We start from the raw sequence: 12,370 nt of genomic DNA on the forward strand, positions 1-12,370 counted from the left end.
GATCACATGGCCGCTTGTTCTGGCTGCGAGTTGAGGGGGTGAACGCTGATCGTTTTTTTTTTTTATGTTTTTCTGGAACTTCTATTACGTGGGTTGAAAGACGAACGCGTGTTTCATTTCTGTCAGTAACGTCAGTGTTCCGTTCTGAGTGGTATTTGCGCGAAGTAGAAAAATTGTTGCACCGCCCATTTAATAATTTACATTCTTTTCAGAAGCTTCAGCAACATGGAGACCACCGATTTAACGGTGGCACACATGAGTCAACCGGCAGCAGACAGTCCGACGCCTCAAGGGAGCCCAAGGGGGCCGGACGCCTCAAGCAGTCTGAATCTGATTTTTGCGTCACCGGGCTACGCCGAGACCTCTGCTGCTGGTCCTTCCCAAGCAGCCGAGCCGGGAAGCTGCCCAAGAGAAAGCGTAGCGGCTAGGACACACGCAAAAAGCCAAAAACGGAAGCAGGACTTGGAAGCAGTGGAAGACGAACTCAACGTTGTGAGAGGGGCCCTGGCAGCACACAAGCCTATGGATGCTACTGTCCACTTCCTGCTCTCCCTAGATCCATACTTAAAGGCGACACCCGAGTCTATGCAGACTCACCTTAAGATGGAACTTCTACATATTCTATCTCAGTATGCTCAAGGCCGATACCCTGATGCACTTCTTGTAAAGAGCGAGTAAAGACAAATGAGTCACACCTTTTGTTTGTTTATTCGTCTGGATGGTGTCTACCATGCAATGTATGCAAAAGTTTGCAAGTGCTCGCAGCACAAGGTGCGCTTCCGTTCAAGGACGTAGCCCAGCAGAGGTCCGCTGCCAAGGTACGGCCCCTTGCCTGCTCATAAAGTAGGAGCAGAAGAGGTCCCTCGCTTCACGTGCGGAACCGCTGTAATTGTGCCCCACCGGAGGCTCCAGGTCCGTCATAACTGTTTCGTCGTCTTTGAATGTCGATCGCCAGTTGCCGTTCGTGATGTTGCCATAGGCATCCTCTTTGTCAACGTAGCTAGGAGGAATGTAGACGGAGTCGTCCCGCAAGTAGTTGTGTAGTGCGCAAGTTGCCATGACGACGTAGTCTGCGTGTTCTGGTAGCAGGTTGATGGTTCTTCGGAATATCCGAAACCTTGATGCCAACACGCCAAAAGCGTTTTCGGCGCACCTCCTGCACAAGTGGAGACAGGTTCACGGAAATGATTCTTTACAATTATCCCGCAACAAAACAGACAAAAAACAACAACAATTAAACTATTTGCTACCCTGCAAGAAACTACCCGCCCACCCCCTCCAATTCACTACATGGTTATTGCGCTTTTAAGTCACCTTGCACGGCTGAGCCGATAGTTGAATATTCGTTTGTCATCGTCCTGGTGCTTTCCCGGGTATGGTCTCAAAAAGTCGGGGCGTAGGTGGAACGCTTCGTCCCCCAAGAACACATATGGTGCGATTACTGTCGAGTTTGGAAGCCGCTTTGGTGGTGGCAGGCCGAGGAGGCCATTTTCGAGACATTTACCGAACCGAGAGGCACTTAGGGTACCTCCATCACTCTGTCGTCCGTAGGCACCGACGTCTACAGCAACGAACTTCAAGTCACTGTCCACAACAGCCATTAGTACGATAGAGTATGTACCTTGTAATGACAACAAATCATAAATTCAGTGAGAAATACAGCTCATAAAAAGTACTGACGCAAAACTGCACCTTATAGTTGTAGTATAAGCTACCAGAATTCGGTGGTGCCTGAATCTCGATGTGTTTGCCATCCGCAGCACCGACACAGTGGGGGAAATTCCACTTGTTCTGGAAGCCCTCAGCAACTTCCTGCCATCTCTCAGTAGTTGGCACCTGTGATGACATTGTGTCATAGCAGCAGACATGTAATAGAGCCTTCTAAATATTTCAAACGCGACTGCATGGAAGTTCTGAAATCAGTTTCATAAACTACAATTTTCGATGGTATATAATATATGTAAGCACACACAGATACCTTTACAATCTGTTTTATAACAACATAAGTAAACATTGGTTAATCCCTTAACCGTTTTAAGGTTTTCATGATCTGTATACTACATTACAATACTCAACTCCAGAACTTCATAATAAGTGCTCAACTTTGTGCAAGATGGCCTTCATTGATATAGCACCATTAATCTACGCGGGTTTCACATGAAGGGATTTCGTGGCCGAAATCGTTGCCGCTAGCGGCGTGGCGGCACGGATCGCGAGGTTTCACTTCACATGAGCGTTTCCTGCGGTTGCGATGGCCAATGTTGCTTGCAGCAAGCAGATGCTCACAGTAGGTTACAGCGGCTTCCAATAATTTTAATGCCTTAGTTTTCATTTTACCCTTTAATTTCACCTTAATAAAATAAAAAATCATTTAAAATATTAAATAAACCTTGATCCTATTTGTTTATGGTTCTTGTTTTCTTTCGAACTTCGTTGTCGCGGAGGATCAAACGTCGAATCATCCTCGGCAGCGTCATGGGCAGCGCCTTCCTCGGATGTAGACTTCAACTATGATGCCTGGAGCGCGTCTTCGACTTGTGTGTTTAGCGTCCTATCCCGCCCATACATCAAAAGTGGTCCCGATGTGGCAACAAATGACGCGAGTGTCATGCTGTTGCCTGTCGCGATCCTGGCGGTTGGCCGTAGAAATGCTGGCGAAAAGCAGGAGCGAACGCGAGTGTCGCTGTCGTCACGGCGTCCCGTTAGGCGTCCCAACTTCCGGCTGCACTAGCTTCCGTGAACTGTCACAGTGGAAAGCGACCTGCAGCAGAACAGGCATCTGCTACATACACCATAACTGTTGGGACGCCACCAGGGTCGCGACCGGCGACAGCAGAACACTTTTATGACGTCATCAGGCGGAAATCGAGGGACCACTTTTTTGGCCGCGGTAAACACACCAGTCAAAGACGCGATCCAGGCACCATACTTCAACTGATATGACCGACCCGAACCTCGCGAACCGATAGTAGTGCAGCCGTTTCATACCGGTCTTGTCGATCACTTTCGAGGCCTCAGCCACCTCTTCCCCGAGTTTCCCTTTGATCCCATTGTTCCTAAATTCTTTGAGCTGCGCGTCCTAAGGAACCCGACGTTTGGACAGTTCACTGATAAGCAGTTCATTGAACTGGGCGCAACATGTTTCGTCTTACTTGGTGCAACGATCTGTGTTGAAAAAAAACATGTCAATGTCGCTCAGTTCTTCTTTTGTTTTTCTCACTAGCGCACGTACAACCCGCTACCAAGTAGCGTCTCTTGCGCTCTCTACAGTCGGTACTCGGGCGAGGAAAGCAAAAAAGAGTCGCGTAATTCATTGAGAAAACAAATTCCGAGGAAGGGGACAGCAATCCCTCTCCTCAATGATCTACTGAACAGTTCCGACGCGACTGCTGAAGCAAAGAAGCGCGACCCGCCGTAAAAGAGATATCGCAAACCAGTCGCTTGCGTACTTTCTCTGCTTGTCGTCTGCTTCAAGAACGTGAAAACGCCACCGTCCTGTGCGCCAGCTTTCCCGCAATGTTTCTCCTCCTGTCACGTGACTTAACGCCTCGCTGTCAGTGGCCAAGGCGAGAGCTGCCGCTCTGCCGCGGCGAAGAATTTCCAACCAGGTGGAACCGTGCCGCTCAGCCGCTGCGGCTGGCCAGAGCGCCGCAACGGCAGAAATCGCGCCGCTCTAGAGCCAAAATCGCTGCATGTGAAACCCGCTGACGAACTGTGACGGCTTGTATACCCAGGTATTGTCAGGCAAAAAGAAGCGGGGCTCGGACGGCAGTGCGCGAGCTGAGCTCTCAGATCTGCACTGAACGGTCACCGTGGACGCACCATCTTAATCAGTATGCTTATTTCCCGATTTAAAACGTATTCAATACTAGAATCCCCAGCAGTGTCAGTATTTCTCTAAAAGCACCTCACAAATTACTGGTAATAGAAGAGGTGCGCAAAATTTAATCTTAAGCAAAGCATTTTCTATCACTAATTTGACCAGCCAGCCTTTCAACATACCTTTAGACAAAGGGGTTGGAGATCTGTCCAGAGAATCTTGCAGGTGGAGTGAATGACACCCGCCGCTGTCGAGATTCCGACTCTAAAGGCCAGAGCAATGTCCTGTATCTGCATTCCAGACGATAAGTACCTTAAAGAAAGCGGGTGGAACAGTAAATCATATGTCTGTGCATAAATCAGAGCTAATTAGAAAAGCAGGAAAGTTCCCAGTACCTGAGTGTCATGGCAAGTCTAGCCCGCGATAATAGCGGCTCCCGCGTGAGGTAACCTCTTGTGAGTGGTGTTTCGATCAGGAAATGGAGCTCTTCAAATTTTTCAGGTCTCATCTTATAGTACTTCTGGAAGTACTCCGTGTCCCCACTTATAAGCAAAGGCATCTGCACGAATATATTACATTGTGAGAAAACTAATACCCCTAGAAAATCCTTGGTATCAAAATACGAGGTCACAACTCACCGCTGTGTGGAACTCCGACTCTCTCCTGCGGTTTTGCCAGATGGGCCTTACCCACCAGCGCCTTGGGCTCGGGAGAGTAAGCAGGATCTGCTTCTTTCTTAAGAGAAGATACTCTTCAAGCCTTCGTAGACGGAAATACTCCGGATCATGAGCACATACCCCAATTTCGGAAATACCAACTATGTCCAGGAGGTTCGGGTCGGCCATATCAGTTGGAGTGTTTACATCCGAGGAAGGCGCTGCCCTTGACGCTGCTGAGGATGATCCGAGGTTACATCCTCCGCAAAAACGAAGTTTGAATAAAGAACCATAAACAAATAAGACCAACGTTTATATAGTATTTTCGACGCTTTTCTTTGATTTATTAAGGTTAAATTAAAGGGGAAACTGAAAACTAAGGCATAAAAATTGTTGTTAGAAGCCGCTGTAACCGACTCTGCGCATCTGCTTGCTGCAAGCAACATTGGCCATCGCAACGGCAGAAAACGCTCATGTGAAATGAAACCTCGCGATTCGTGCCGCCGCGCCGCTAGCGGCAGCGATTTGGGCGGCGGAATCGCTGCATGTGAAACCCGCTTTAGGGGCCCGTTCCCGGCTTGAGCGGCGTCGGCGTCGCCGTTGGCGTCGCCGTCGCCGTCGGCGTCGCCGTCGGCGTCGGCGTAACCAAGGTCATCCCAAGGTCATGTGACCCCCAAGGTCACGTGACCCCTCCCAAGGTCATCTCAAGGTCACGTGAACCCACGTGACCCCATGAAGGTCACGTGACCCCTAAGGTCACGTGACCTTGGGGGTCACGTGGGGTCATCTTGGGATCACGTGACCCCTCGAGGTCACGTGACCCCTCGAGGTCACGTGACCCCTTCCAAGGTCATCTCAAGGTCACGTGACCCCAAGATGACCACACGTGACCCTTTGAAGGTCACGTGACCCCCAAGTCACGTGACCCCTTTGAGGTCACGTGACGCCCGAGGTCACGTGGTCTCCTCCCCAAGGTCACGTGACCCCCGAGGTCACGTGACCCCCGAGGTCACGTTACCCCTCCAGGTCACGTGACCCCCAAGGTCACGTGGGGGTCACCTTGGGGGTCACGTGACCTTGAGGTGACCCCCAGGTCACGCCTCCCCGAGGTCACGTGACCCCCTCCCCGAGGTCACGTGACCCCCCCCCCCCGGAGCATATTAAAGAATGAGGGGAGGAGGAGGAGAAGGGGGAGGGGTCTACCCTCCCCTCAGTACCCTTCACTCCTCCTCCTCAAGAGCTGCGCCCCAATTCGGCGTTACAAGGATTTGTAAACGGCTTTCACTTTTGTTCTGTGTGAATTCGTTCCCGTAATCGCCGAATCATGCGCTTCGCTGCTTTTCTCACCGAGTCGCTTCAAATCGCCCTTTCGCAAAGGCACGTTTGGGCGTCAGGCGCGAGAGGTCGTGATGAATGTCTACTTTCAAATTCGGCAGGAGACTCCGGCCGCGTCGAACCGCGAATGCATTGTAAACAAGCAAATCCTCCGGGCCACTACAATTCACTTATACGCGGCGAACTCAGGGCACCCCTTTACCTGCCGATCACATTGAACGCCGAGTAGCTGGTGGAAAGGACTGCGCCTCGAGCCCTGGTATATTCAGACAATACAAGGAAACATCAACGGCCGGGTCATCGGGGACTTTGCAACTACTACTTACACCTCGAAACTATGCCGAACAGGTGGAAAGCTCGGACACAGATGCCAGCGGCCAGCATACGTACTGGCATCACCTGTGACTAAGTTTCAGAACGTGGAAGGGCAGTTTTAACATGTAGCAGACAATTTCGTTGATACACCCGCAGCAGACGAAATACTTGGCGAGCGCGGGCGGCGCGGGCGACCAGCGGCGCAGCGGTGTGATAGAAAAGTGCAGACGAGATCGCGTGACCTATTGCCGGCGTGTGATTGGCTCCGGCCACATGTAGCTTTGGCTGCGATTGGACGGAAGCTGAAACGAAGTATAGAACATTTATCCTAAACACGGCACACAACACAAAAGCGTGCAGTATCGCCGTAACAAATTGCTGCTGCCGAAATAAGAAAATACTACTGGAGACTGAAAACAAAAAGGGGTAAAAGGAGTTCCTTGTGGGATTCCCTCCAACGAGAGCATTTCCGCGGAGAAAAGATATACCCATTCTGGTGTCTCACTTCATCTCGCTATACTCCATTCCTTCGAGCTTATTTATTGCATTTTTCTTAGCATCCTGCCAGGTGAACGAAACTGCCGCGCTGCCCTTTCCTTCCCACCTCTTCGCCATCGGCGCGCCAAGCTCGCACGCACATGGCAATGCGGGGGTCGAGGTGAGCTGCTCAGCGTCTATGAAATATCGAGCTCTTTAAGCCTTGGTGGTTGGGAGCCTCTTTCTCCTAGACCCGGAGTTCGCGACGGCTCCCTTTTCCGTCCTCGAAGGAACCTGCCCAAGTGCGAACCGCGCCGTCCTGGCCGGCTCGCTAGCTCTCCGTCTTTCACGGCGGGGAACGGATTGTGATGAAGAGGGGATCGCCGTCTCCTCCGGTTTAAGGCAACGACGGGGGCCTGGAAAGAAAGCGACGGCGGCACCGGATGGCCAGAGAGCCTGGAGACGCGGCTCGAGCTTCCGCAGAAAGGAAGCACCATTGATATTCCGTTTTTTTTTTTGTTCTTTTTTTTTGTGTCTCAGAAAGGGAAACGCGTCTACAATCATACTTCCATAAAAAAATATTTTAAAAAAGTCGAAAAACAAAGAGGAGTACGTTGTACGGCCTTCGCCGAGGCCGCCGTCCTCGCTGCTGCTTCACTGACCTTTTTCCTTTTTTCTAGTGCTGTGTCCGCGCTCGCGGTATAATGACATACTGCGGGCGCCCGCTCGCTCTCTCGTTCGCTCCCACTGCGACCGGAGTCCCGGGGCGTTGGACGGGGGCTCGTTGTCAGCGACAAACTAGAGACCTGTGGTCACTGGACCGTGCGGCGCGTGCATAAATTTTAGAGTAGAGTGGCGTCTTGTTCTGTCGCCTCTGCTCTCTGGACTTGATACTTGCCAGTGATTTGGGGTAGTGCATTGTTTCATGTTTTTGTTTGCTGGGTTCTGTTTACGGGTGTTAGCGTTTGAACGACAATGAAGACGGGAGACTGCGGAAGGCGGAGGAAAGAGGGAGAGCAGAGTTTGGAGAGAGCATGGACGTCTATATATTTCTATTTTTTTTTAATTCTCGGAGGGTGCTCATCCGCAGGGTGGACGACGGGTTCGTGGTTGCCGGCGTTGCGAGAAACATTTTGAGCCCAGATATTTTACATGATTTAGTGGGGTAACTTTGAAGTTCCACAGTCTTTCCGCCACCCTCGCATATTAACGCGGGTGTAAGTGCGATAAGGCCGCGTAGGAATTAATGAAAGAAGGTAATGTTCTTTTTCACTTGCTGCACCCAGCGGGCTGTGTAGGCGAGTGTTTAACATTTTAATGAGACTGTTCACCGGCGCGTCATTGATCTTTGTTTCTTTTATTATTTTTAGAAAGTTGATGGAGAGTAGAAGGGGATATTTCCACAATAGTATATCGATCGAACTGCGAGGAAGCTGGTGTAAGTTAGAGACAATTAAAACGCGACACCGACGAAGGGGTCAGCGGATAGCACAAACACGCGTGTAAGGGGTCCCAAGCCCTTCGCCTTGTTTTCTGTCTATGTTCCATTGCGCTTATCTAGTTGGGTGCTTAATTGCGCTATAGATGTATGAAATCAAGAAATGGTCGTGTTGGCAAAATTCCAGTTTTTGTATATCCTTTCGCTTGCGCTGCTTTTACGATGGATTGAGCAATATCGTACAAGCATTGGCTTTTTGGCTGCATTCAGTTTTTCTACACGACGCGCATAAAATAATTATATTTTCTCTCCGTTTAGATCCATCATCTCATCGTCCCTCGAACCACTAGTATGTTTTCTTCTTTATTTCCAGAACTCAAATACGGGTTCTTTAGTGTAGACCTATGCTAATCCCCCTTCGCCTTTCCTTCGCCCCTTAGACGCTACTTTCCGCTTGCACAAAAAGAGGGTAGTCTGCGAAAGACCCTGAATTTAGGAGTTATCACTCATTACTAGCATCCTCAGTGTTCGTTCCTCCCAGGATTTTTGTCTTTCAAATAGAATTATGAACATGCGATCATTCTGTTACTGACCAGGTATGTTGAAAAGCTCCAGTAATAATATTAAAAATCTTATAAAGTACAGTTTATACGTTTTCGGTATGTTTACTTATCACGAATTTAATGCCACTGTCATAATTAACCAAATAAATAAGAAACAAACCATTAAAAGCGCCGTTATTTAAAATACGCTGGACTCCATTTAATATCCTTCTGCTCTGACGTTCCCTTATACAACAATCTGTTTTAGTATCGTTATTTTTGCTAAATAAAGGACGGTCCAAGAGGTCCAAAAAACCAACCGGAATTTGTTTAGCTATGAATAAGCGCACAGTTTATGTTTGTTTGTGTGGGCTTGGTGAGTTAACAGTGAAGCGCGAATACGCGTTTAACCGCCCGACAGAACTCGAGACGACCTCCTTTAAAGAGTGACCTATCAAACAGGCTCTGCAGAAAACCGAGAAAAAAAAGAAAAGAAACTGGACTGCTATTGCGAATATAGAATGAAAAGATGCACACAAACCCTCTTCGTTTATCCTCATTCTGAGCTACATAATTCAAATTTTCGGTACGAGGGGAAAAGAAGTCAGTCTGTAACGAGTAAAACAATAAGTAAAGGCCAAACAAGCAGGGTAGACAGTCGTGACAAAAACGTGAGCATTTTTCAGTTGCCCAGCACGAGCAAAGCCGTGCTTTCCCCCTACCGGGAGTTCACACAATTCAAGATGACGACAACTTCACGGAAAAGAAGTACTATCAGCCAAATCTGGTGTGCCATTTTATTGGGAACCACATACATAACACCGCCTATGCTAGCCTTTAGCTAAACCTCTTGACTTGACGCTTAGCAGCATCGATGTCACTGCATTATTTCACAATAAATAAATGTTTATTTAATCCTGCAACACAAAAATAATTGAACGCGTAAAGTGGAATTTTTTTGGTTTATAGACTATTCCTCTTCGGTGAAATGAGAAAGAAAAATCTAGCCGCGATTTTGGTCAATTTTGGCTGTACATCCCACCCAACTGCCGAAACGTTGAGAACAGCCTGTTTGTTGTCTTCTTTGGGGTATCTGGCGAGTCCCTCTGTTACCGCGCCATGTATGTATGTGGCGCTACAGCCGGAAACAAAAATGGTACCGCCCATGAGGCCATTAGTGGAATAGACTGAAGGCACCGGTAGCTAAAGAAACGTTATTACGGCGAGAGTCCTGAACACCCGATTATCCCTTCAGAGCCAACACTCTCGGAAAAAAGGGAGTATATTTTTACGCCCTTTGGTCCCATATAATACACCCCAAAACTTCAGTTCGACGCAGAGCGCGCTGACGTCGGACCCTCGTTCCCAACTTTCACAAGCGGCTTGGTAGCTGAGTGGTTCAACTTATTGAAGTACCTACTATACGTGTCACTGACCACAAAAAATAATCGGGGTTTTCTTGTTATTATTGCAAATCCTCAGTGTTTCCTTTTCGTAGTCTTTGATACGTAGTTTAGGTGTTTAATGAGGTATATCTCACCGCTCTGAAGCCCCTCGTAAAAGTTTATTTATCTGTTTGACGTGAGCGCGCTGCACGTCGATATGAAGCTTTGAGGTGTCGTATACGGGACAAGGGGTCTAAGAATATAACCTGTTTTTCCGAGACTGAATGAGATCGCCATAAGAAGGCCGAAATACGAATAACGAGGCAAGAAGCACGAACGGCATACGTGGCCTACGATGTTCCCTGCGTTTTCTCGGCTGTCGCTGACTATTCGCGCTTCCAGCTCGTTGCTCGCCCTCCAGCGTCAGAAACGGGAAGCGCTTTAGTGGGGGTCCCCCGGTTTTCGTGCTCAGCAGGCACGGTGGAACCGCTCGCGATCATGGCTCGCGAAAAGTAATTTCTGAATGCAAACAACACTCTTCGGTGTCTCAATGGAGTTCTGCAGCCGGTATGGATTTGTATGATGAAAATAATCCCTGGAGAAGGGGAACAAGGGGGAAGGGGAACAAAGGAAACAAGGCATTTAATTGCATTATAATTATGGAATTGTACCTTACTAGAGATAGAGAGTTTTAGTATTGCGCACCGAAGCAAACGCAAGCGCCATGCGTTTGCATTATAGTTGCGCGCTCCACGCGAAGTATGCGCGTCGTCGCCATGAGCCAATCCAAAACCTCAAATTTGGGCTCCGCGCACGCGCAGTCTGGAACACGAAACGTTAATACAAACACACGCTGATTGCGTTGCCGGTTTTCATCGCGACTTAAATAGTACCATGTAATTTACTCACAATTAATGACATTTTACGTGGATATTTCACACTAGCTAAAATGGTTTAATTTATTTTAGGTTATTTTTGTTTTATAACTTGTTAATTCAAAATGCTTCGATAGGTATCATTGAAGATAATTTTGCAACGTTTGATTTCCATAGTTGTTTGCGCGTTTGAAGTTAGATCATCAGCAAAAAATTATATTAGAGCTCGGAAAATCTAGGTACCACAATATTTTAATTGTACTATATTTTGCACAAATAGCGGCCATGTAGGTCCTCATAAACGCCACAATCCCCAGATACGCCATGTACCCAAATAATAATATTCTTCACAAAAAGGTCTAACTTCGTTTTCCTTTTAGTATGTGAAAAAACGTGGACGTCGTTATCAAGACTGACATAAACACTGGGTGTAATACGAAGTTCTATGGATCAGGCATATTGCCTTTAAAACAACATTTCTGTTGTCTAATTTGGATTTCGATTTTTTGTGTTTTTGTAGTCAGAACAGCCTTTCTTAGTTTGTACGTTTTGCTGGCATATTCTAAACTCATCATCCTTGGCGCCATTTTGTAGAATTTTGATTGATTCTGTTATTCTTGTTCTGGGAATAATTTCTGAAGCAATTAATCACCTAAATGCTCTGAACCCTAATAACGGGTCCGCAGTTCACTATTTCAAGTCACAATTATCTGAGTCAGAAAGGACAGCCACAGCACACAAATACCAGCGCAGAATTTTTCAATACATGCAATGTTCTATGATACCCCTAAGGTGTATGAAAGATCCTGTCTGTAAAGGGACACTGAGCGCTCCAAATTATTTTGAAGTGCCTGGATCGGTCACGTATGTCACAAAATAAAGTTCCCGCGAACATATTCCTTTAGGTTAATGAATACGCTATCGGACACATCTCGATTTAGATGAGAAACCGAAGTTAACACATATACGAAGAAATTCAATCTAACATAGAAGTTAGTTTAGGTTTTGTTTCTGAATTAAAACGTGCCTCCTGGCGTAAATTGTGCGCTAAACACCATTTCGTTTTCATGATAAAAAGATGACCTGCGTTCCTAACACCCCATCCTTTTTGTATGAGCGGAAATAATTTGTGTCGCTCAGTGAAGCCAGCACACTAGACATGCTCAGCAACTGGTATACCCGCACGCATCTCCAACCCTCACTATAACCACATCTTGAAAAAGAAGTGGCGAAATTTAATCGCAACTCCAACGCCCTATAGGTGGCGGGGCGATAGTTCCAAGATTGCGCAAGAGACGGGGATAGAATCTCCAGGATTTCCCGTGCGCTTGCTCGCGGACGCTGGTCAGCGCGCTAAAAGTTATTTATTTGTCTACAAATGAGAAGCGGTTAGAGAAGGGTCATATTACAGGTAACGAAGATGTCGATGCGCGTTAGGAAAACGAACAGGCTGATATTTAAAAGTTGCAGAAACCTCAACTTGCAAAGCTTTGTGGTGGGCGAGGATGTTTTAGGCCCCGGCCACGT

At 47.7% G+C, this 12,370-nt stretch overlaps 1 protein-coding gene across 2 annotated transcripts; it reads right to left on the reverse strand.

The window, feature by feature from the left end:
• Positions 1-710: 710 nt before the first annotated feature.
• LOC120842886 lies at positions 711-1,990 on the reverse strand. Of its 2 annotated transcripts, none has more exons than XM_042286612.1 (2): positions 1,693-1,990; positions 711-1,156 (listed from the first exon to the last, which is right to left on the reverse strand). In XM_042286612.1, the coding sequence occupies exons 1-2, from the start codon at positions 1,866-1,868 to the stop codon at positions 784-786; spliced, it is 549 nt and encodes a 182-aa protein (XP_042142546.1). In that variant the 5' UTR covers positions 1,869-1,990; the 3' UTR covers positions 711-783. The 2 variants fall into 2 exon arrangements, with proteins under 2 accessions (XP_042142546.1, XP_040070024.1); XM_040214090.1 differs by lacking the exon at positions 1,693-1,990 and adding an exon at positions 1,315-1,616.
• Between the last annotated feature and the right edge of the window lie 10,380 nt (positions 1,991-12,370).

Source organism: Ixodes scapularis, unplaced genomic scaffold (genome assembly GCF_016920785.2).
Source record: "Ixodes scapularis isolate PalLabHiFi unplaced genomic scaffold, ASM1692078v2 PGA_scaffold0__279_contigs__length_252992795, whole genome shotgun sequence".
Classification (NCBI taxonomy): domain Eukaryota; kingdom Metazoa; phylum Arthropoda; class Arachnida; order Ixodida; family Ixodidae; genus Ixodes; species Ixodes scapularis.

Excerpts from the sequence above, each read along its gene's own strand:
- LOC120842886 (XM_040214090.1), bottom strand. The coding sequence starts at position 1,601 with ATGGCTGTTGTGGACAGTGACTTGAAGTTCGTTGCTGTAGACGTCGGT. Across the intron at positions 1,157-1,314 it reads TATCGGCTCAGCCGTGCAAG|GAGGTGCGCCGAAAACGCTT; the intron begins GTGACTTAAAAG and ends CCACTTGTGCAG.